At 39.0% G+C, this 24,883-nt stretch overlaps 6 protein-coding genes across 12 annotated transcripts; 3 read left to right on the top strand and 3 right to left on the bottom strand.

Annotated features, from left to right (window-relative positions):
* The first annotated feature begins 169 nt into the window (after positions 1-169).
* On the top strand, positions 170-7,185 carry LOC110413879 (RNA binding (RRM/RBD/RNP motifs) family protein). Its single transcript, XM_021424888.2, has 9 exons — positions 170-1,125; positions 1,978-2,078; positions 2,231-2,588; positions 2,907-3,782; positions 3,866-3,923; positions 4,117-4,178; positions 4,269-4,375; positions 4,457-4,544; positions 5,446-7,185. Exons 1-9 carry the CDS (start codon positions 991-993, stop codon positions 5,755-5,757), a joined length of 2,097 nt encoding a protein of 698 aa, XP_021280563.1. The 5' UTR covers positions 170-990; the 3' UTR covers positions 5,758-7,185.
* A 126-nt stretch (positions 7,186-7,311) lies between these two features.
* Positions 7,312-9,455, bottom strand: LOC110413881 (uncharacterized). The gene has a single exon (XM_021424890.2). It carries the CDS (start codon positions 8,302-8,304, stop codon positions 7,453-7,455), a length of 852 nt encoding a protein of 283 aa, XP_021280565.1. The 5' UTR covers positions 8,305-9,455; the 3' UTR covers positions 7,312-7,452.
* Positions 9,456-9,602: 147 nt separating this feature from the next.
* On the bottom strand, positions 9,603-10,172 carry LOC110413883 (arabinogalactan protein 23-like). Its single transcript, XM_021424895.2, has one exon. It carries the CDS (start codon positions 10,028-10,030, stop codon positions 9,851-9,853), a length of 180 nt encoding a protein of 59 aa, XP_021280570.1. The 5' UTR covers positions 10,031-10,172; the 3' UTR covers positions 9,603-9,850.
* A 47-nt stretch (positions 10,173-10,219) lies between these two features.
* On the top strand, positions 10,220-12,662 carry LOC110413880 (anthocyanin 5-aromatic acyltransferase-like). The gene is made up of 2 exons (XM_021424889.2): positions 10,220-10,350; positions 11,175-12,662. Exons 1-2 carry the CDS (start codon positions 10,245-10,247, stop codon positions 12,221-12,223), a joined length of 1,155 nt encoding a protein of 384 aa, XP_021280564.1. The 5' UTR covers positions 10,220-10,244; the 3' UTR covers positions 12,224-12,662.
* A 1,580-nt stretch (positions 12,663-14,242) lies between these two features.
* On the top strand, positions 14,243-16,553 carry LOC110414538 (phenolic glucoside malonyltransferase 1-like). Its single transcript, XM_021425797.2, has one exon. The coding sequence runs from the start codon at positions 14,905-14,907 to the stop codon at positions 16,297-16,299; it is 1,395 nt and encodes a 464-aa protein (XP_021281472.2). The 5' UTR covers positions 14,243-14,904; the 3' UTR covers positions 16,300-16,553.
* A 2,343-nt stretch (positions 16,554-18,896) lies between these two features.
* LOC110414536 (zinc finger (CCCH-type/C3HC4-type RING finger) family protein) lies at positions 18,897-24,607 on the bottom strand. 7 transcript variants are annotated; one of them, XM_021425795.2, is made up of 9 exons: positions 24,450-24,607; positions 23,693-23,780; positions 22,815-23,608; positions 22,192-22,261; positions 20,046-20,134; positions 19,687-19,746; positions 19,526-19,622; positions 19,327-19,411; positions 18,897-19,244 (listed from the first exon to the last, which is right to left on the bottom strand). In XM_021425795.2, exons 1-6 carry the CDS (start codon positions 24,458-24,460, stop codon positions 19,710-19,712), a joined length of 1,089 nt encoding a protein of 362 aa, XP_021281470.1. In that variant the 5' UTR covers positions 24,461-24,607; the 3' UTR covers positions 18,897-19,244; positions 19,327-19,411; positions 19,526-19,622; positions 19,687-19,709. The 7 variants fall into 7 exon arrangements, with proteins under 7 accessions (XP_021281470.1, XP_021281469.1, XP_021281468.1 ...); XM_021425794.2 differs by having other exon boundaries at positions 18,897-19,256; XM_021425793.2 differs by lacking the exon at positions 19,526-19,622.
* Positions 24,608-24,883: the final 276 nt, after the last annotated feature.

The raw sequence follows: 24,883 nt of genomic DNA on the forward strand, positions 1-24,883 counted from the left end.
GTGGCAAGGCACGTGGCTTGAACATCTGACAGAGCCACTTGTCTGTTCTTGGAAGGAGGATTCCTGTCACTGTTCTTCACTCGGGCCTCAAATCAATTTCAATGGATTCCCGTCAAACGGAGAAAACAAATCATCTTCTTCAACTTAACATACAATTCTTGCTTGGTATAAGCCATTTTATTTTCACAAGAAAGAGAAAATGATCTTCATTTTCGATAATGGATAGTCTACACCATCAAGCCAGATGATTTCAGGTGATAAGAGCAACTCAAAGCAAAAGCCCAAGGCGCAAGCACGTACAAAACTTTGATACTATCTGTTTTGCTTACACCAATTCATCAAGCAGCAAACTTGGAACCTCTTTCGAGCTTGTCGTCAAGTTTAGACAGTGGAGAGTTTCTTCGGTGAAACTGGCTTGAATGAATGTGGCTGGGTTTCCAACCAAAGCCCCAAAGTTCATGGGCTGAGCTGGTGATGAAATGAACTGGGCCTATTTCTAGTCCAAAGGCCCTAGTGCTGGGCAATCTCGGCCCACTAGTTTAGCAGGGAATTCATTTTTGATGATTGATGATTGATGATTGATGATTCACCCAGCGAAAGTTTTTATTTTTATCCGCAGCCAAGCAGAGAAAAGGCCCACTCACAGACCACAGTCGGTACATATATATGAAACGCACGCTCCTTTGCTTTCCCCTCTAGCACCGGAAACCTCCAAAACCGCCGGGGGATTCCCATGAAACCTAACATTTTCTCTCCCACACGAAACCACTACCCTCTGAATTTTCCCTCACTCTCCCGACAGTTACCCCAGTCCTCTCCCGCGCCGCCGCATTTCTCTCGCTCTTCACTTCCTCAACCTTTCGTTGATGCTGGCAAACCCCTGGAGTTAGGGTTTCTGGATTAGCGTGATTATTATTTGTTCTGATATTTATAGATTTTAGGTTAGGGTTTTGAATTTGGAAGGGTTTTTGAAGGGGGAAATTGTCGAAGATGGGCAGCGTGGATCGAGTTGATGACTTGACATTTAAGGTTAATTTTAGCGGAGATGGAGCAGCCAAGTTGAGAGAGAGAGTCAAGGATAAACTCAAGGAGTTTATGGGCGACTACACTGATGACACTCTTGTGGTACTTTTTTTTTTCTTCTTTCCCCTTACTAATCAATTTGATTTACTTTAATTTTATGTATTTGCCTTTGGTTATAAAATGTATGAATATTGTAGATTTTTTCCCTCTGAACTGTTGCATTGATCATTAAGTTGGTTCCGCATTTTGGGTAGTTATGAAATTTGCTTATTATTATTGGGTCTTCGGAGTGAAGACTTTTAGGTTTATTCTTTGGATACGATTCATTGGTGTATGATTCACCTGGGTAATGATTGCATTTTTTTTAAGGGCTACCTGTCTACAAGTTTTCTTGTAGAATTTTAAACTTTTCAAGTACTTGATTATCTATCTTTTGTTTGCTTATTCTATTTGCTTATCAAGACTCAAGAGTTTTTGTCACTAGTCAAATGAAAGGGCTGAGAAGAAGCAGAGGCTGAAGTTTTGCTTTACCTGGGGCTAAAGCATTGAAATCTGAGTGGTAATTGCTTTTGATGCGTTGCTGATAATTTTTGACCGAGCAAGTGAGGAATTAAAAGGCTTCAATAATCTCCTTAATTTTTAACTTAAGATTTTATGACTATTTCTGTGGATATTCAACATCCCTTTAACTATTTCACAGTTGTAAGATTTTTTGACATGATATTTTTACTTAGGTTATCATTTTTTAAAATGGATGTCTCTCGGCATTTGTTGTAGTTTATATAGCATTTTTCTACACTTTTTGGTGCTCTCCAGCATGTTTTCATGCGATCTCCGACATGAATGGAATGCAGAAATTAGCAAATTAGTTGGACAAATTGTGCGAGATCAGAATTTTCAATTGGTGTGTCTGTTAACCTAATCATATTCCCAATTTGTTGATTTGTTTGGCAGGAATATGTGATTGTCTTATTGAGAAACGGTAGACGTAAAGATGAAGCAAGGAATGAGTTGAATGTTTTTCTTGGGGATGACAGTGATTCTTTTGTCTCCTGGTATTTCTATTCTTTTTCCAACTTCCTTCTTTGGGGAAAGTCGGTGCTTATAACATATTTGTCAGGGACTTAGCCCTAAGACATCCTTATCTCTGATGCTGCTTGTTTTGTTATAATTTTTTAAATTTTTTTTTTTTTATTTTTGGGAACAGGTTGTGGGATCATCTGGCTTCAAATTTGTATCTATATGTTCCTTCTCAGGAACCTCATGGGGAAGAAGAAGCAGCCAAAACGAGATCCATACTGGGGAACCAGCTAGCGCAGGCTGATACTCAATTGGATTCTGATTCTGAAAAAGGAAAGTCTACTAAGTTGGCTAGGAACCGGCACAATAGGGAGTGGAAGGGACTAGTTCAGGATGCTTCTGAACCACCTCCTCTTCGGAGCTCTGAGGTTGAGAATATTTGTTTCGAGGAAAAAACTCGTCGAAAAGTAAGCCGTGGAAGATCTTCCTCCCCTCGTCCTAGTCAGAAGAAAAGGAGCAGAATTGATGAGCGACAACCTATAAAGGTTTGAATTCCTAAATTCCTAATCCCCAGTTAGTTGAGTAATGGTCATTTACTATAAGTAAGAGGAAGTTGTTCTGAAAATCTCTGATTCATTGGTCAGAATATAACCATGGAGGAACTCTGGATATCATTCCTTATGGAAACGGTTAAAAGTGGATGTCTTGGTGATAAATTTCTTAATCTCTTGGGTTCATGTATCAATCATTATTATTATTATTTGCTTTCACAAGGATAGAAGCAGTTTGATGTAATGCCAACATATGTCTTTGCTCATTCTTTTCACCCCAATTTTCTGATCCACAAATGTACTTTTTGCCAGAGGGAGGAAGTTTCTCAGATGACCATTGATGCCCCTAGGCGGCTGCTTCAGTTTGCTGTGCGAGATGCAGTTGGAACTTCAAGGTCACCTATTTCGGCTAAAGAGCCCTCATTCAAGCGCCTTCGGTCTGTGGTGTCTACATCTTCTGGAGATTCATCATTACCAGATCGTCCTAGGAGAATTCGGTCTGTTGCGAGAGTGCCAAATCTGATGACAACAATGATCAAAGCTGTGGCAGAAGCTGCTGAAGATGTGGCAAAGGTCAAAACTGCTGGAAGTGTGTTTGACAGGCTTGGCCCTGGAATGGATGTTTTGAAGACCCATGACCGACATGCAGAATATAGAGAATCTCTTACCGAGGATGAAGAGTGTGGAGATCTTAAGCAACCACTGGAGAAAATCCAATCAGCATATCTTCAAAGAAATGAGCATGCGGGACAACATGTCGGTAACATGACAGCATTAGAAAGTCAGACTGTGTTGGCTTTAGATTCTCTGTCTGACAATGAAGCATATGATGATGTTAATGTTGTTGGCCATAGAGTTATGGATATGTCTCAGACTGGTACATCTAGTGGAAACAAGGGTGATAACTCACTTGTGGTGCAATACAGTGTAGCTAGGGGTGATGAACTCATGCAAAGAACAAGGAACAAAGACCACGATCAATCTACTGCAGCGGCAAATACTTCTCGTAAGATAGTCAACAGTTCTGTCAATGTGAATACTTGGAAACCACCTTATTATCAAGAGCCAAGGGAGGTTTCAGAATTTGGCAGTCGAAAATCTCTTCAGGAGATTGAAGCAGTCGCTAGCAAATCTAATCTTAGATTGATGAAGGAGAATGGCAACCCTGTTAGTGTTGGTAATGGAAATGTAAGATGTTCTGACCCATTTTTCTCTCTTGCTTTATTCTGTGCACTGGGCTATTAAAATTTACTTGCAGTGTTAATTTATAGGTAAAACGTGCTGGTGATATTCAAGAAATGTCTCAGAAGACAGTACAGTCTTCTTCTGGTGAGTTTTCTTGTATTGTTTGTTACCTTTTTATTATAAGATAAATGATTTGAGTGTTGCATTTGTTAGACAAGGGATTCTGTTGTTTCAACATATCTTTTGGCATCTGTTGCTTATTTTTTTAATTAGCATTTCATTTTGTTCTTTTGGATTTAGGGTTCTTATATTTTAATTGCCTTTTTTCTTTTTCCAGTTCCCTATGCTGCTGCTCGACCTTTGGAGGATGCTGATTCTCGGACAATCTTTGTAAGCAATGTAAGAAACCAAAACTCTCTTTAGTTTAGAAAGGACATGTTTCCCTCCTCAGTCTTGACAATATATGGTCCTGTCACTGTTGATAAGCAGGTTCATTTTGCTGCTACCAAGGACAGTCTTTCTCGGCATTTTAATAAGTTTGGGGAAGTGCTAAAAGTTGTTATAGTTACAGATGCGGCGACAGGGCAACCAAAAGGGTAAGGTGTTTGAAACATTTGTTCTGTATCTGTCTCTCTCTAGGAAAAATTCTCTTTTGCTAAGAGACAATGTCTAAACAGGTCAGCTTATGTGGAGTTTATGCATAAGGAAGCAGCAGACAATGCTTTATCCCTGGATGGTACCTCTTTCCTGTCACGGATTCTTAAGGTATTTAATCATTGTTCTATGTTCTTTTATCCAACCCATTGAATTTTTTCTTTGCAACTTGCTATGCATATGGCTATATCTCTAGGTGGAGGGCGAGTTTTTTGTCTTCTCTCTTTCACTCTTTAGGAAAAACTATCTTGACATAGATGCCTAGTGATGTAAAAATTTTACTGGTTCCTTGATGGCTGGAAGTTTTTCTTGACATTAATTATGATATTTTAGTTTGCATTTGGCAGTGAATGATTGTCACAATTGCGCTTCTTATGAGCTGTCATTGAGTAGTTATAAATATAATATAATCAGACCTGAAGCAAGTTGATGGTGTATATTCCTATATTGCAACCTTAAAGTTTCTGTTTATGAGAAGACCAGATCCAATGCTGATGCTGTGCTGGATCAAAAAGTGTGTTGTGATCACATGCCTTGTGTCTTGTATTGTATCTATTGTGCTGGGTATGTTGTAATGATAAAGCACTGAAGTTTAGATGGCAGATCATATTATGCAGTTTCTGCATTTTGATAAACTAACTGGTCATGTCAATGCTGTGTGAAAATTTTTGGAAAAATTATTATGAGATTTCAGTGAAGGATAGGTGAGGGAGACAACAGATGCATCTAGTTTAAATATTTAACATGACTTCTCTGTTTTCTGGATGTTAAAGTAAAAATTCATTTGTTGGACTTCTTGAAACCTTGGATAGTGAGGTTGGCAGTGGTGAAAATTAAATGATTTAAATTAAATGCTTTTAGAAAGCCTGGTGTTGTTCTGTGTGTTTTTGGCTTGATGAAACTCGTAATTCTCCCATTTTCTTTCTTTAAAATTAAGCATGGATGTTGGGTTGTTGCTCCAAAAAATGTTATGTAAACTAAACCAAACTGGTTGGTTTTGTTCTTGTTGAAGGTTGTGAAGAGAAGCTCTGCTCATCAAGAAGCTGCTTCTGTCATGACATGGCCCCGCATTGCCCGAGGCTCTCCATTTGCTGCTGCAAGGTATGCTAGAGCCCCTTTTCCCAGAGGTATCCCTGGTGCATATAGGTCTCGCCTTCCTTTCAAACCTGGTGCCAGAAGCTTGCAATGGAAGCGTGATGCTCAGGCCTCTCCTGCCGATGCTGCTGCTTCAGTCACTGGGAACAATGTTTTTTCTCCCACTGCCCGCAGTCTCACCTATGTCCGAACAGAGCCTAAATCGGAGAGGAATGCCAGTAGCTCCTAGTTCAGTATGTCATTTCTCAAATTCCTGCCCCGGGTTCCATCAATTTTTGTTGAAATGTTTGACTATGCACCAAGTATCTTACGGATCAAAGGATGGAGATAAGTCCAACCCATTCTTTTATTTTTAGAAACGTGATGATTCTTCAACTCCTGGAGACATTTCTAGAGTAGAGATGTATGTAGAAGTGGAAAACTGGTCTTCTGTGAGCAAATTTTGCCATTCCAGGCTTTTTTTTTTCTTTTTTTTTCCTTTAAAAGGGGGTGGGTTGAATGGGGCAGGGGAGTTTGGTTTTTGATCTGGGAGGAAGCAAGGGTCAGTGGTTGGAATAATGTTCATGCCCCGAGTTATATATACGTTAGATTTGAAATTTGTGAATAGGGTGGATGGGTAGTTGTCTTTTGTTTGAGGGCTCATGTTTTAGTTTTTTTTGTGGACTTTTATATTATAATATGAGGGAAAAAAAGGAAAAAATGGAACAAAATGAACAAAAAAGAAGAAAAGTTAAGTAAGAACGAGTTTGCCTCGAATGTGCAGTCTGTTGCATTGGTCTTTGCATTTACACGTTTAAGGTTTTGCATGTTCTCTGCTCATATGGTTTAGCATGGAAACACTTCGTTGTTTGATGTTTCTGTGCATGGTATGTTCTTCTATAGACTTAATTCACATGGTATTAGTTTCTTGATGATTTTATTTATTTATTGTGTGTGGGTGTGGGGTCTGAGTCGCCCATCATGATAATCGGGAGATTTGCAATGAATATCTGGTTCATTTTCGCAGTCTTTAATTTGCAATTGCATTTTTTGAATTGAATGAGCTTGTTCTTTTTCTGTTTAAGAAAATAGGTGGCCCAAATTAAAGTGTTTGTGAATAGGATTCAAGTGTTCGTCTTTGTAGTTTCCATATTATATAAAAGTAGGATTCCCTTGTCTAGTATTGTGGTTAGTTAAATACTTGGGTTCGTAACTTCTGAGTATTATATGCAACTGGGTACGAGCAATGCCACAGTCCCAACTATTCCTCAACGCTTCTTTAGGATTTACGATCGTGTACAGCAGTGTTGTGGAATGTGTTGTGTATTATCTATGATGCTGTAACAAAATAGGCTTCAGATTGATGGCTTAATATAGAAAAGTAACTTGGTAGTTACACGACCTGCTCCTCTCGCCGTATGTGAAGCTCAAGCCACCACGCCCATACAACAGGAATCTGCCAACTTCCCCATGTCATGTGTCAAGTTCTGTATGCCGGTCCAAAGTCTCCAAAGGAAATCTTCTAGTGAGCACCCGAAGAGTTAAACCCTTCAGCAAGGGCGCCGAGGGGAGGGAATTGGCACCAAAAACATTAGGAAATTGCGTCTTGGATGACTAACTCTTTATCTCCAAATCCGATAATCAATAAGGAGTATGCCGATTACGACCTTCACCACAACGATGCTGTCTATAGATCCAAGTTATGATTGCATTTTACATATAAAATTGTAATCAATTGTTGCCAAAAACGATGATTAACTCTTTCCTACTGCTGAACATCTCCACAAGTGTAATGACATAGCAATGAAACGGGAAACTTACAAAAATTTCATTCCTAAAAGTTATACATATAGAGTGCTATTAGGTACTGTATACATCCAAGATGGAGTATGCAGCATTGCACCAAAACTCAATCCATGAAACTCAAATATCAAAACATAAAATGTCACTTAGAGAACATGGTGAGCAACAACCCGATCGACACCCCTGCAATACATAAGAAAGAAACCCCGCGGACCCGAATAAAGAATATATTCAAATTTTTCGCAACCTGAAGAGTTAGAGTCAGAATCTGTAGCCTACCTTGCTCCTCCATCTTCTTGAAGAAGTACATAGGCTTCAGTGACCGCCGCAACATAAACGCCAGTGTAAAAGGGAACCCAAATGCCAGAAAACTTTGAATTGAAACCTCGCTTATTGGGTTTGATCCATTAATATACGATATCCAAGCTCCAAGACCAAGGTGGACCAGTCCCAGAACAGCCACTGCCCTGCTAAGTCCATATATGTTCTTCATCATTCCGTCAAGAACCTCTCTTGTCTCATTCGCCAGTGCTGATAAGTCGCGTTCTACAGTTGGTCCCTCGATTTCTTGGTGCTTGAAATCAGGGTTTTGACTAGGGTATTCGCTTGGGTTCTGTGGCTTCTCAGTGTCAGCTTTTGTGCCGGAAGTTGAAAGATCCCTGGGTCTTTGCTCCGATATCCATTTAGTGCAAGGACTCTCCCTGTTGCTACTCAAACTGGTGTATGATCTTATCAAATCAAGATGCGCATTTATGGATTTCCGATCAACTATATCTTGGATTGTGAGTGAACAAAAGTGATTGGATTGGACTGAAGTGAAAGTTACGAAAGTGGAGTTCGGGTTTAAGGGGTTCCGGCGTGAGAAAGCGGGATTGGACGAGGGACTAGGTTTAGGATTTAGGGGTTCACGAGAGATGACAAAAATGGGAGACAGAGAAAACGAAGAGGAATTGCAGCGCTTCGGGAGCTTCGAGATGACGCTACGAGAGATCATTGTTGCAAATTGAGAATCACAAAATTTTCTGTACAAGGGTCAAGGGCGGCTTGCACTCACATCTGGGAAGAAGCGAGGTAGGCATCTGATCTGGTCTGGTAAACCAGATCTACTAATTTGTGAGACAGGACCTGATTGGGTTGGATCGTTTCTGGAGAGGGCTTGATTCAGTTGGGTTTGGGATTGAGCCTATACGAGCAGCTTCAGCTGGGCTTTTTCATCGCACATTTTTTGCGCCTCAAATAAAATTTTGGCCATCTTTGTTCTTCAAAGAACACAATCTACTTTCCCTAGTGAGGAATCAAAACTTACTTTCAGTAGAAATTAAGGCTTAATGAAACAAGAGCATTACCTTGCATGTTTGTTAGAATCATGACAATAGCCTCGTAATGCTGCTCTTGGACAAGTCACCCGTTTTCTTTTAAACTGAGCACAACGTAATAAACATAAGTTAAAGCAATTTTTTTTCTCTCTTTACTCGGATGAATATTATTTTCCTGTGTCCATTATCAAAGACCCAGAATACACTCAGATACTCATTAATTACACACACAGAGCACAGTGCCATTGTAATAAGGCAACACAAACAGAAGGCGCCCGATATATACGTCTAGCAACAAGAACAAGATCCTAATCCCTAATGCATGAAAACATGAATGACATAAAACAAAACACAAGACCCTACACCCGCAACAGATGCAAACGCAGAGCAGCCTGTTCCAGTTTCAATTGCCGGAGAGGGAGCTATCTCATCCTCAGCAGCAGTCACTGAGATTTTTGAGCATACAATTGCTACAAGCACAACAGCTGCAACAAGGGAAACCTTCAGGGAAGCCATATCTCAGTGCAGTTGAAAAAGATAGCAAAGGTGAAAGGACAAGGATGTTTAGAAACAAGTGTGAAACTTGTGGCTGTTGGGTCCAAAATGAAGGCCTAGTTCATGGTTTACATGTGGTGTGAGAATTAGTCCGTCCAGCTGCAGGCTGCCATTCATGTGGAATGAAGCTGATGCCACGTTGTTTCGAATATGATAGTGGTTAGAGGTCAAGGCTGCAAAGAGGAACAGCACATGCTCTGCATTCACAGGGGCGGGGGGCCTGCACTCTCTGTGATACTTTAATTTTGATTGGACTGAAGCTTCAGCAGTTCACTGAAATTTGACAGGTTAACGTTATCGGATACGCTAATGGGATTATGATTCCATCAGACGCACTTTCCTAGCAATATCTAATTGGGAAACACTATGCAAAGTAATGATGAACCATATCCACTGCGTGAAACTGAGAAACCAAAGCATCTAATAGCAAAATGCATTGCACCAGAAGGCTCTGTTATTGCATTGGGTGTAAAAGATTATTCACTTTACAGACAAAGGAATGAAAAAAAATGAGAGATGCTCAAAAAGGAAAATAAAAACTTGATTATCATCGATCAATCTTATTCTTATTTTTCTTTTCTAAGACAGAACGTTTCTGATCTTTCTTCCTTCATATGTGCACTTCTTTCCTCTTTTATTATTTTTGTTATTGTTTTTTTTTCCTGAAGCTTAGTGCAAGAAATAGGCGAGCAGTGACACAACTGAGGCACCAACAACTGATCCAACGACTGGCAAGCTAGCGGAGGCATCGCTGGTTGGGGCAGGGGCAGGAGCAGCAACCTCAGCCATCACTGCGCTCATTGAGGCGGCAGCAAAGAGGACAGCGCAGGCAACCTTCTTCATCTCCATTTCTTGGCGTGTTGGCGAGTAATTTAAACCCTGAATAACAAACGGGGCAATTAATATTATTCACCAAAACACGCCTTGGAACTGGAGTTTTGCAGCCGACTGAAGAATGTGGGTGGGGGGTGAATGGTATTTATAGTGCAAAACCAATCTGTATTTAGCAAATTACAGTTTCATTTCCACCCTATTTTACGCCGAGTAGTTGTTTGGTTTTTTTATGCGGACCGGAAAGAAAGAAAGAAAAAGCCCTTTGCCTGGAGCGAGTCTGGCGGTAGAAATCACAAGACAACCCAAATTTATGTCAACCAACTCCCTGATGACAGGTATTGGAGCTACACCTACACGCCAACTACAAGAAACGAAGAAACGACACAATGAATTTATGCTTCTAAATGAAATTTATTCGAAATCCCACTTGGGAGGAGATGCCTCTTCATAATTTCTCACATATAAATAATTAGTTTGATTCTTTTATGTGGTGTAATATATTCATCCCTGAGACTTGACAGAGTACATTTTGAACTACAAAATTCCTTGTCTTTCGAGTTTTGCTTGTCGGGGCCCTTTTGCTTCAGTAAAACTTGGGTGTAAAAAAGATTTAGACCTATGGGTTCTAATCTTTTTCTCTCTATTTCTTTTTAATTACTATAATCGAAGGTTACATTATTTTCTGTGTATTATATACACATGACTGTTTACACACAAACGAGTCGGTCAGAATCACATCTCCTCTGTTCTGTCTCTCCCTCTCTGTCTGTATCTCTTTCTTTAGTTTATCCCACGTCCATGGCTAAAGACATGAGAGTGAGGATTCTAGAGCATTGCCAAGTTTCTCCACCACCGGATTCAGTTAATCCGCTAACTTCCCTGATCCCCCTAACTTTCTTTGACGTACCATGGCTCTTCTTTCCTCCAACCCAACCTCTCTTCTTCTATCCATACCCTCACTCTACTTCTCACTTCTTGTCGGCTACTCTCCCAACCCTCAAGCAATCTCTTTCTCTCACTCTCCAGCACTTCTTTCCTTTCGCTGGCCACCTTGTCTTGGACTCTAAGTCAAACCGTCCCAAGATTGTTTACAACGAAAAACAGAGCTACGTTCCATTAACTTTTGCTGAGTCTAATGCTGATTTTCATTATATATCAGGCGATCGTCCTCGAGATGTCGAAGAGTTCCATCCACTTGTACCTTCGCTAGAAAGCAGCCTGCAGTCAAGTGATGACGAAATCGAAACAGTACCTTTGCTTGCAGTAAAAGTCACAGTATTTCCGAATTCTGGTTTGTGCATAGGACTTGCTTATCACCATGTGGCTGCTGATGGAAGGACGTTCGACAATTTCATCAAGACATGGGCATCATTTCATAAAGATTCTTCTTTCTCGATCATGGCAATGCCATCTTATGATCGGACGTTAGTAATTGACAGGCATGGTCTTGAGGCGATTTTCTTGAATGAATGGAGGAGGAAAAAGTCTGCAGAACACGAAATGGTTATAGTTACCAAAAGCAAAGCAGAGTTTTCAGATAAGGTTAGAGCCACATTCGTGATGGGGTTGACAGAAATGGAGAAAATCAAACGATGGATTGTTACCGAATGCAAGAGGAAAAATCTGCGAGAGCCCGTACATTTATCTCCTTACGTTGTAACATGTGCTTTTGTTTGGGTTTGTTTCATGAAAGCTGCTGCTCACGAGGGTGTAGCAGGCAAGTATCTGAATGATTATCCAAGTTATTTGGGGTTTAATGCGGGCGGTCTAAACCGTTTCGACTATCGTGTTCCATCTACGTACTTCGGCAATTGTGTTGGATTTGGCAGGTGCGAGGCTACAAGGGGAGACTTAATGGGAGAAAACGGCATCCTTTTGGCTGCGAAAGCCATCGGAGACACGGTTAAGAAGTTGGATAAAGCATTACTCGGGGAAGCTGAAAGGTGGATTTCGGACTGGGAGGTCTTTTTCAGGTCTGAGCCCCATATGATGGTAGTAGGGTCGCCTAAGTTGCATCTGTACGAGACAGATTTTGGGTGGGGGTGGCCTAGCAAGATAGAGGAGATTTCAATCGATCAATGCGGAGCCATTTCACTTACTGAGAGCAGATGTGAGAGAGGTGGGATTGAAGTGGGATTAGCTCTTCCAAGTCCCCAAATGGATACTTTTGCCTCTCTCTTCGATCAAGGTCTCAAAGCTAAAATGTAGAATAATGCGAAGAAAAAGTTTCATGGACCACTTTGCGAGCTCTCTTTTTGGGAACGAATACAACAAATACTAGGGCTAAGTGGAGGTTGCCCCTCTTTCTCTTGAAACGAGTATTTCAACACCATACCATCCAAATTGCTCTGCACCACAAAGTTGATACCTTATCTTCGGTTTGATGTCACCCTTTCAAAGTTATTTGAATTAGGAGGGCAAGAAATTGGATGAGGTGTTGAGTTGTAGGAGGCAGGAATAAGTCAAGAATCTGTTGAAAAATGTGGGTATTGTTAGTCTTCTACTTGTCAGCTCACTAGAGTCTCCGATTTGCAAATGAAAGTCGAATGCATGTTTGCTTCGCTTTGTTCCTATATCTTTGAAAATTATGTTTTGCCTTGTGCGTAATGGCTAGTTATTTCTTATGCTTCTTCTTGATTACAAACAATTGTCACAAATTATGCTTTTTTATTTAAATGTGTGATAATTTGTACGGTATTTGAGTAAACATTTTCATACATGTCAGTCAATATTCAATTATATCTTATCAAATATCAATAATAGTAATAAATTAGACTAAAAGAATCTGCATAATATCAGAAAGCATAATGTTATATATGCACCTATTGAATTCTAAAAATATTTTTTTAATGTAAAATTAATTATAAAAAAATCAAAACACGCTATAGTCGAGTCATAGAGCCGCACTAGATGGTTTGCTACAAATATATTTTTACTAATGAAGCAGTCTAACAACTCACCGATTGCTCATCTTCTGTAAAGAATTTATAAAATTTTATAAGTATTCTATCGATGGTTATTACAATGTTTAAAATGAAGACATTTCTTTCATATTTTCTCTTAAAGGTTTAACAAGTATTTTTCGATGTATGACCGCAAATAATTATATCATTTAAAAAAGAGATATTTTCCTTACAAATATAAAAAATTCAATCTCGTAGACGACTTTAACTTATCATAGTCTGATACAAGATTAGATCATGATAGCTTCTTTCACTTAATTTATCGACGCCTTCGTTGACTAGTTGGCTTAAAATTCTTTAATTTTCTACTGAAAGGTGTAGGGGTCGGTTTCCTTCTCATAGATGAGCTCCTCTAGTTCCAAACTTTCTCATTTCACCATGTACTCTTGTGTTGGTCATTGGTTGATTGTCATCATCTGTCATGTCAAAATCTCCTCTACTTGACGTTTGTGATGATGGCTTGGTACTCTTTTGACTCAACTTCTGCTTACATCTACTAAATCTGCATCAAACATGAAATACAAAATGTACTTTCATCCATTTAAATAGATCAATCTTATAAGAAGTTTTTTTCAACTTTGACTACTATCGATTCTGAACCTTCATACTTCTATACTAATCTTTAATCACTCTTCTTTAAAAATCAAAGTTATTTTTGTACCAACTTAACCAACATCAAGTCTCCTAATAAAGTGTTGCTTTTTTCGACTTTTATCTGTTTGCTCTTCATCCAATTAAAAGACATCTCTCGATAAACTCTGACAATTTTGATATTTCACCTTTCTTTCTTAACAAAGTTGAACATCTGTAAATTTTTCTTCATACACGATTTTACTGGGATATGAAAAAGTTTAGATTGTTATCCAATGACATCCTCGATTCGGAGTCGGCTCAAGAGACAGCTGCCGACATTGTAGTTATAGCAGAATTATCACATCTTGTCCTATTTGAAGACTCAGAGCCTTTTTGAAAGTTGAGGCATGAATAATTTAAGTGCCGTCAGAACTGTTGTCAGGCGGCGACCCCGCTGCAATAATTTCTATCATGTAAAGCAAAGAAACGTGAACCATGTTTCAGGGAAAATAGCTTCTCGAATTAAGGAATCTTTCCAAATTCAAAATTTAAAGAAATTAAGAATGGCCGGGTGGGTGGTGAAATAGAACAAAAAATGGCTACAAACATTAAGTAATAGTAATTCAAAATCCAATAAAACTAATGTTAAAGTAGTATTCACTGTTCAGGCGACAGGACGGCTGGCCTAGCTTTAAAAGTTCTGGCCAGCTCCTGACTCGAAAATTCTGGGCTTAAGGGGTTTGGGTTGGTGGCTCAGCCCTTCCCTTCAGATTTAGACATGTCAGTTCCATGCTCCGTCAAGCTATACTTGCAACTGCAAAAGAAAGCACAACTGAAAAGAGTTTAGAAGTGATTTCAGCCATTAACTACTACGAGTATTTTATACTAAGTTATGAGAAAGTAATTCCTTACACGTCACTCTTAGAAACTATATATTATATTAGCTAATTATTGAGGCTGCTAGCTGCTTAAGGATGTTAGATTCTGTCCATTTTAAGAATGATTAAACTGACTAGTTATCACTTATATATGATAATTACTAGTACAGATACTACAAACTACAAACTATCTTGGTTTTTGCATAGTTTATTGGTTCAAGGAGAAGTAGATTGCTTCTCAGAATCTTATTCCTTCACATGGCGACTGTAGCGTCTCTCAAATATCCGCATGAGAGTCTTAAGTTCAGTCCACAAATATTAGTAATCATAAACTTGAATAATTCTTCTAGTAGCACAAGTCTCATGAAGCTAGTAGGGTATGACTATTTTCATCATTTTCTTTAATTGGCGTGCTAGCTAGGAAATTAAGCAAATCCATCATCCTCTCCATCAGTAGCGAATTCGTCACCCTTTCATGGCTAAACGACCTTCCACGGTAGAAGTTGTTGCTCGCTACCATGTTTCTCCACCACCAAATTCAGCCCCACCAACCTCTCTTCCTCTAACTTTCTTCGACATACCTTGGCTTTGCTTCTCTGCAAGCCAACCTCTCTTCTTCTACAAGTATCCTTTCCCTACTAATCACTTTTTATCCACCACTCTTCCGACACTCGTACACTCCCTCTCCCTCACGCTACAACACTTCTTCGCTTTGGCTGGCAGCCTCGTGTGGCCACCGGATTCATTCAAACCTCTAATTGTTTACAATGAAGGTAACCACGTCCCCTTGGTTGTTGCTGAATCTGACGGAGATTTCTTTCACTTCTCTGGAAATCATCAGCGATGTGTTAACGAGTTTTATCCACTACTTCCCCAGTTGCCAAGCAGGGCATCAGGAAGCAAACACGAAATCCCCTTACTTGCCGCACAAATCACCATTTTCTCTAATTCTGGCATATGCATAGGATTTGCATACCATCATGTGGTTGCTGATGGCAGGACCTTCAACAGCTTCATCAAGACATGGGCATCGCTTTTCAGAGACCCTTCTTTCTTAATCAAGTCACTGCCCTTTTATGACCGGACGGTCGTTAAAGATACTCGCGGGCTTGAATCGATTTTCTTGAACGATTGGAGCAACCGAAAATCTTCTCAAGAGACGGCCATAGGTGTTGTCACTCGGGTGACTAATTTGTCTGACTCTGACATGGTTCGAGCCACTTTCCTTATGTGCCCTGGTGATATGGAGACGATTAAACAATGGATTGTTACTCAATGTAAGCTGAAGAACAAGGCCCAACCTCCCTATTTAACCCCTTCTAATTTAACTTGTGCTTTTGTTTGGGTTTGTTTGATAAAAGCACAAGAGAAAGTTAATGGGAAATTATTTGGTAAGAATCCAAGTTACTTCGGCTTCAATGCGGGTGGTATTACCCGGTTAGACTATCCTGTACCAACTACTTATTTTGGTAACTGCATCGGCTTTGCTCGAACAATGGCGATTCAACGTGAGCTTTGCGGAGAGGATGGCATTGTCGTTGCAGCAAATATGATCGGAAACAGAGTCAAGGAATTGGACGACGGAGTTCTTGCGGGGGCAGAAACTTGGATATCAGATTGGGCGGTGTTTTATGAATCAGAGTCCCATGTTATGGTTACCGGGTCCCCGAAACTGGATTTCTATGACACTGATTTCGGGTGGGGGAGGCCTAAGAAAATAGAGGAAATTTCAATTGATAATGCCAATGCCATTTCGTTCACCGAAAGCAGAGATGTGAAAGGCGGTGTTGAGGTTGGCTTAGCTTTGCCCAAGGCTAAAATGGATGCTTTTACATCTTTCTTCACCCATGATCTCAAGTTCATCAAATGATTAATGATTAATGCTGCCTTCTATTAGGATTCCGTATGTCAACCTCAAAAAACCCCACTTTTCAGCTGTTTCCTCTTAATTTCTCCTTCTAAGCAAGTTTCTTTACTGCTTTAATTTGCCAGGAAAAAGTTTAATACCTGGGAGATGCTGTATGTATTTTGTTCATGAGTTTTTTTGTGCTAAACAAGTTTCGTTAAATGACTTCTGTTATAGCCTATAGTAGTACTGGAAGCTTTGATTTGATTTGGAGGACACCCACCGACGCCCGAGGGTATACTGGTATTTGACAGGCTGGAAGCCTTGGATTCCATCAGTTTCTTGTTATCTGTTAATAAGGCGATATCTAGTTCTATGGCTACCCTGCGTTCATCTCCATGCAAAACATGTAGTACTACGTACTATACTATATTTATCACCTTGAGGGCTCCACCTGATTTCCATAATGGCTATAAACAATAAAACTTGAAATGTCCGTTTATCAAGAACCACACTAATTTGCCCTATACAGAGGAGTGTGAAACAACCTGTCAGATGTTATATATCATTGTTCTGTTGCTGTTGCTGTCTACTCGACAATCTTGGTGTATAAATAAGTATAATACATACAGGCACATGCATATGCCTCCTATCAGCTCTACGAGGTACAAACGACCGCTGCCACATCTTCCGTGCCATTTCTTTCCAGTCTCATCAGTCATCTAAAGGATCATCATGTCTCGGCTCAGCCACAGATCATACACTAGGAGTAGGACTCTCCACTTTTTAGGCGTGCAAACAACGTTTACTGTGCATGCATGCATGCCAACGCCATGATGGTTTTTGGACTAAATCCATTTGAGGCAATAATTTATACTAGCTTAGCAAATTGCCCCAGCACCCAGGCCTCTGAACATAGAAACCGGATCTAGTAATTTAGCTCATGGTGGAATATGCCAAAGCCCATTTCAAAGTTCCCAGGCTGACCCAAAGAAAATGGTAGGTCACCCACAGCCACAAAGAAAAGAAAAGAAAAAAGAAGTACGACAATATTCTCAGAGACGGACAACATGACATGACAAAACAGTCATTCCCATCCTGGTGAAGCACATGGGGGTTCATGACTGGGCTACCATTGATGCCACCCACCGACTTTGCTTTCTTTTTCTTTTTGGTATTGTTTAAGACTTTTTCCCATTTTCACTTTGACGTCAAGATGACCCGAAAAAGACGACTTGCCCTGGCCTGGCCGGGTAGCTTACCAGCTTTGAACGAAACTTCATCCTCTTGCCATATGAAACCAACGTACCAACGAAGAAAAGAAAAATATGAAAGTTTGACCGCCCAATCCCAACCACCAGCCGTTTTCTTCCCGGACTTGAACTGTCCACGTAGCCCCTTCCAGCCACCAGCTGTCCACGTTTTCTGAGGGGTCCACACGCTTTTGCCACCTTATAAAAACCTCCCTCCTTAACATCAGAATCAAATATCACAGGGTGTTTGGAGTTGTCTCTTCTCTTGCCAGTGTTTCGGGTGTTTGCTCAAAGAGATACAGATAAATCTTCTGACAATGGCTGCTTCCAAAGCATTCGCTGCCGTTCTTGTGATTGCAATGTTATCTGCCATTGCTTCAGCTCAAGATTTTGGGGCTGCATCAGCACCATCCCCATCCATGGACAAGGGAGCCGCCTATTCCCTTGGGATGTCTGGGGCTGTCATATGCTCCTCTCTCTTGTTGTCTGCGCTTGCTCTTTTGAGGCAGTAATTACATAATTAAAGCATGGAACTGTATCTGCTTTCTCCTCAGGCCGGCCAGGGCTGAGGGCATTGGGTTTGTTTATATGTTTTTGGTGGATGGGATTCGTACACACATTTTTTTGATTGGGAGTTGAGAGCTTCTTTTTGATGAGTTGGGGATTTGTTTTCCATCTACCTCATTTATTTAGACAGTAGAAGAATAAAGAGATCCTCATCATGGATAACATATGTATTGTTATTGTTTTTGGTGATTTATGTACGTACACACATTTGTATTACTTACAGTTACAGAGATCATATTATTAATTGGTTATTATAATTTCTAGCGGTACCCTCCTTTTCCTTTCATTCTGTCCACTTCCTCTGAATGTCCACCACCAATGTCATCTTCTTTAAAATAAAAAGGGGTCGCGTATGTATCTTACATTGGTTTCGTGTTAAGAATATATACGAGTTTTTAAGTGTTTATATTAAAATGAATAGAAATAATTTTATAAAAAAATAAAATCCAACAATATTTTATAAATTAACGTGCACATACGGTGACACCAAATCTCCGATCAGACATCGAACCTGATAATTTGCAACTTTAGCCATCAATTTTGTTTTATTGTTGGCCTTGAAGATGGATCATGGCGTCGTGGGCTCTATCGCCAGCTTTGTTAATTTATATCCATGGTTATGAAATATAGCTAGCACGAACAGTTACTCTGCCCGTGAGGCGGTGGTGACAATGTTCATGTAAATTAAAAATGCAGGCAACAACTGTGATTTACCCAAAGACCATGAGGAAATCTCGCAGAGAGGATAATGTAATGCTCGTATTCATATTCCACAACCATGTGTACACACTACCCAGAATCTTACAGGATCGAGCACAATCCAGCAGAGAAACTGATATTTCAACACAAAAACCTCAAGAATGCTGCTGTATACATCTCTAGCTCTGCCAGAGAATCACAGCAAAACCCAATATACAGTTGTTATGTTTTTCCCTGATTAGGGAAGCATGCATGCACGCGGCATAGACACTGCCACTGGCACATCCATTATTCAAATTTAATTGCCATTGGCTACTATAGTTTCCAAACCTTCAACAAATACTTTTTCATCAATCAGCGTTTTCTGCAAAATGTTTACTTCATCAATACAAGATGCAGTTTATTGCATAACCCAGCATGCCCCATGATTCCAAGCTCGGTTGGTTTCGCCTACAAGCAATCCTGCATTTGGTTAAACAGATAGTTACAACCATAGATATGGAAGTACACCCCAAACATTGATACACATTACCTTTTGAAATGGAGTGCAACACTCGAAACTGAAGAAAAACATTTTCACCAAAGCTGCATATAGGTCCTTGCATTATTTAGATATCCTGCATACATGGAAGTATTTTAGAATAAATAAAAACATCTCGGAAACAAATAGGGTAATATTGGAGCAAAAATGGACAATTCACAACAACTATCAGATATAGTAAGTGCCTTACAACAATTAAGACTTTGATTTCTCCCACATATGATAACTAGACAAATGAGAGAGAGAGCCAACCGATACTCAGATGTATAACTCATGTATCTAAGCATCTGTATCAGATATATTAGGTGAGAATAAGAAAATCGGAGTCAAAGCTTCAAAGTTGGAACTCACACTGTAATAAATATTGTGAACATTCACCCAATGTGCAGGTCGCTAAGATAGTCCGATAACCTGAAAACAACTTCAAGTTAGTAAAAAACAATGAAAAGAGAAAACAACTATGAATTTTGCTAACGAGTGCCCTAAGAGCACACTCTAAGGAGAGTCAAGAGACTATTTAAAGTAATATTCTTGCATTAAATGCAGTAATTAACAATTAACATATTGAATTGCAATGCATTGGCTCAAAATATTACTTAATATGGTAACTTTAAAAGTGCCCTTAGAGCAACTCATTAGCAAAAACCCAACTACTATAAGCCAAGTCTAGAAAAACAAAAGCAAAAGAACAAAAACCGCATGGAGAATACCTAATATTCTTAGCTATGATGGTGTGCCCATCTTCAGCTCCAAGATGGCGCAGAACTACTTCCTCCAAACGACCATCTCGATATGCATGCTACAAATACAGAACATCCATGAACATACACTTGACAAAATTTTGCCCGTATTGAAAGCACAACATGAGCAGAATGTAAACAAATACAGGGCTAATATTGGAATAGACAATCTTCAATCATATTTGGGTGACACATACTGCAAACAAGGATGCTAAAAGGAGAAAGATGTCATTGTTAAATCCCATTGTTCACACAGTATGACTTCATACATCCTTCCATCGGTCCAAAGAACATTTCTCTTACCATGAAAAATTGGCATGTGTCTTTCCCTGGTTTTTCTTTCTGGAACATACACATGCCCCACTAGAAGACGACATTTATAAAAACCAGGACCGAAGCCAAGGCAAGACCTTTACACATTAATATACACCACATTGAAGGCCTCACACTAACTTAAACCATGAGGAAAAGTAATTCAAACTCTAATAACTTAATCTAGATTTCAATCATAATTATCAATGTCGTAAGTTTTAACATGACACAATCTTCAATGACCCAGTTAACAAACTCCAAGATCCATCTTCTCCCAGATAAAAATGGTGGCGGCCTATCAAAACACCAAGATGACCACATTTCAAAATTTCCAGCAGAAGGGTGGAGCATAAGAACTAAAATTTTAAACTTAAAAGAGAAAATTCTCCTCATCGCTCGAGGAGTCACTTGATTCAAAATCTTGCTGCATTAATAGAAAGGCCATCTCCATAGGTGTTAAATCATCATATTCAAAATCTTCAGCATCAAAAATATCCATTTCATCTTCTGCAATTAACTGCTCGAAGACATCAAATATTGCGTCCAAATCCATAAAATTGAATCTGCGAGGAGGAGGTCTGTGGTATTTCCATACATAGGAGCCTGGCTTGACCGTATGCTGGAAGACAACACAAGTGTATCCATTAAAGGAATCGTAAAAACTAACACTCTCTACGATTAAAGTAAATGACATACGAAGGTACAAAATACCGAGGACAGAATACAGGAAAAGCGATTTTGAGCATCTCCATAAACATCATCAAATCCTAAAAACTGCCAAGGAAATGGCACTGTGACATAAGACATCAACCACCACCTCTCCCCCACCCCCCCAAAAAAAAAAAAAAAGAAGGCAGGGACGCACACAGAAGATGGACCCCTAAACATAATATATCAAGACATTGTTCCAAAACATTATGCTCTAGAAAGCAAAATAAGAGACATCTCTTGGCTAAAAATTAATGGAGCCAAAGGGCAACCTAAAATTAATAATATATAAATAATCGCTTGCAATTGACCAGATAACACTAGAAAGTGCTCTTTGAGAAGCAAGATGAAACTAGAAAGTGCTCTTTGAGAAGCAAGAGAAACAATATTCTTCCTTAACTCTTGCAGCAGAATGATTTCAAGAATGACACAATCAATATAACAACAAAAAGAGGTAACTTCGGCTGAAAGGTATTAAAGAGATTCTGTCTTCCTATTGGGTTCCTGGCTTACCAAATTAGTAACTGAAATACATCACAAAGTACTACCGCACTTCTTTTCTGGATCTTGCATTAATGTTCTTTTGATTATCAAAAGCAAAAATCTTCACATATAAATATCTATTAAAACAAAACTCAAACTTAGTTCTTGGGAAAATAAAATCTTAAAGCATTCTGTATTTGCTACAGCTCTTCTGATGCATGTCTCTGTGGCAGACAAAGAGAGAGAGAGAGTGAGGGTGTGGGGAAATAAAGGCCATATAACCAAACTACCTTTAAATCCTAAAAAATTTCTTAAATTATCATCATTAGCCTTCTCTCTGATGATCACTCCTCGTACGGCGTTAGATTGCCTGAATTACAATCTTTCCCTGCACCCACTCAGTCCACATCTCAACTATGATTATCATCTCTTCATTACCAGTTAGTTTTGCCCCATATCACCCACTGCCTCTCATCTTTGTTCCTCTTACCCTCTATAAGCAGCACTTAAGGAAATTAGGATCAAAGCTTGTGGTTGTCAAACGTTGTTAAGAATAAGAATAAAATGAAGTAAATTTCTTAAACAAAGCTCTTCAAATAAGAGAATTTGTTACCTTGTAAAAACAACTAGTCCCAAAAGGGCAGTTCCCATTTCCAAAGTTGAAGTGCTTGCAATCTATTGACCTGCCAGGTGGGAAAAAACAATATAAAAATAAATTTACAGATCTTAAGTTCAGCATTCACTAAAATCACTTATACTCATCAAATCATAAAAACATTATATGCCAAAATTTCATTTTAAAAACAACAGATTTTTAATAAAAAAGTATTTCCCTTAATTCTAGTACTATTGAATAATTTATAGATTAATGGTATAAAATTTCAATTACTTATAATTCAAATTTTACACTTTTAAAAAATTATCTGTATTATAATATAATTATTATGCAAAAATTTATAAAAAAAAAAAAACAAATGTTCACATGCAACACAAGTGACAGAAAATACTAGTATTAGTAAAACATAGGATACATATTATGAAAAAGAAAAGTGAAGTATAGTTTTAGTTGGCCCCCAAAACCAAATGTCAAGATCCACCACTGGATTTACCTCACCATAAAATAGATATTACAGATCATCCAAACAATCCTTCCATTACATATATAATGTTGGGAACTTAAATAAAATCGTAATGCATGTAAGCACGAAATCTGAACATTGAACTGAGTGAAATCACCTCAATTTGGCCTTGTAGCTATCTACAATTTCCTGCTTTTCTTCTGGAGTGCAATACCAAATGACACTTGGAATGACAAAGTATGATAGCTTGCGGCAGATAGGGCAAGCCCTCAGGGCTGTATTGACATCCATTCCAGAGGAAGGGGAACTGCTACGCCAATTTCTAATACATGATATGCAGAATGGATGATCACACTCGGAGAGCAACCCAAACTTTCTTTCAGCTGCTGTGGGCTTTGAGAGAACACGATCCAGGCACACACTGCACTCTATTTCTTGACTACTTTTTAATGCCTCAAGGTGTTTTTGCTTTTTCTCACACATTTTAATATGTTCCTCTCTTTCCTGAGGTCTGAAAGGATGCAAACAATGTTTTCCACAGGTGGCACACAAGTCTCCATGAATATGAGGGCATTTTTCTCCACGGGGACAATTACCAGCTGCAGCAAACGAGCAGATGGATTGTTCAGCTGGATTAGCACTCCTAGGCTCCACAAAATCACCATTATCTGTTACAGCCTGATGCTCAGATTCCAAATTCCATGCTTGCTTGGTGGGAGGAAGAAAAGCTCTACTTGAGCCAGGAAACTCAGCAGAAGCAGATGGATGTACAACTGACCCGCCAAATGTGGTTGTTAAAGGAGGACCTAGAGGAACAGAATCTGAGATCAGAGATTGACGAGGCATTGTTGACGAAGATGAAGCAGATAAATCGGATTGAGAAGCCTTAACATGTTCATATCTGCACCGACTACCATAAGAGCAAATTCCTTTCTGATAGTATGTGCAAATCTGCAATGACCAAGTAATAAGGTAAGGAAGAAGTATTCCCAATTGATAAATGGAGAACAGAGAAGTCACAGGAAAGATTCCTACATTATTTGGTGGATCCTTCCAATCATGGGAAAACTCACAATGCTCCCCTTTGAGGCATGCTCCATGAGCAAAGAACTTACAAAGAACCCTGGAATAATAAGAAAATTAAAAGTTACAAAACCTGAAGCCTACAACCAGACATCATCACAGAAAGTATGGAAGCCAGGAGAAACACGGCTATTGGTGAGACAGCCAGATTTTGAGACATAGAAATAAGAAATAAACCTACAATTCTCAAAAATCAGAAATTGCAAGACATATTTTGGCAACATTTAAGTGCAAAGCAAAAGAAACTAGCAAACCAAACAGTTCATTATTCAGTTTCATTCACACATAGAGGCTTAAAGAAACAACCAACAAAACAAACATTTTCTACCATTTCATTCAAAATAATCAGAAATATTACTAATATTAATACGCTCCTTATAAAATTGTCTTTCGAGTATCTTTAGTATCAGCCCTGGGATAAAGATTGCTGATTGGACTGTCTTCGATTTCAACAGCTAACAATAAAGACCTTGCCAGGATTTTCTCAGCGAAGAAACAGAAGTTGAAAACAAAAAGACAAAAAGTCAAGCTCCATCGAATTCAAGCATCAAAAGAACAAGATTATCAAGATCGTAAACTATTTAATGATCATCAAAGACATAAAACAAATTTGATCGGAAAAGATAATTGACGAAATGAATTCAAACAGAAAAAATAGATAATCATAAACTCATTAGAAAAGAAAAGAAGAGAAGGATTGAAAGATCACCTCTTAGGCATGGCGTATGGAAATTGTTTCAGCCAAAGAATCAAAGAAACTAGAGAAATTATTTTCAAATTTCAAATTTCAATTTGAAAGAAAGCTGACGAAAGAGGGAGCAGCGAAATTGAAGGGGTCTTTTCAGAGTCTCGATTTTGTAACCAACATACATACCTAGGGTTTTTTTGGCGGTCAGCTTTCCGTACAAAGGGCCCATGGATTGAGGATTTAATTACGGAAATAGCCCCTGATTCCATTTTAGTTTTAGGAATTAGGATGGGCAGCCGCGCAATTGTAACAAACTAAACGGCGGGTGAGGCCTACCGCTAATTATATGTTTTATTTTTATTTAATGCTTTTTTTTTGGATCTTATTTAAATTAATTTTCAAAATTACACTTTTAATATACATATGTACATGAGTTTATATTTGTATGTGCTATT

Source organism: Theobroma umbraticum, unplaced genomic scaffold (assembly GCF_002168275.2).
Source record: "Theobroma umbraticum cultivar Fairchild unplaced genomic scaffold, ASM216827v3 scaffold_4.1, whole genome shotgun sequence".
NCBI lineage: Eukaryota > Viridiplantae > Streptophyta > Magnoliopsida > Malvales > Malvaceae > Theobroma > Theobroma umbraticum.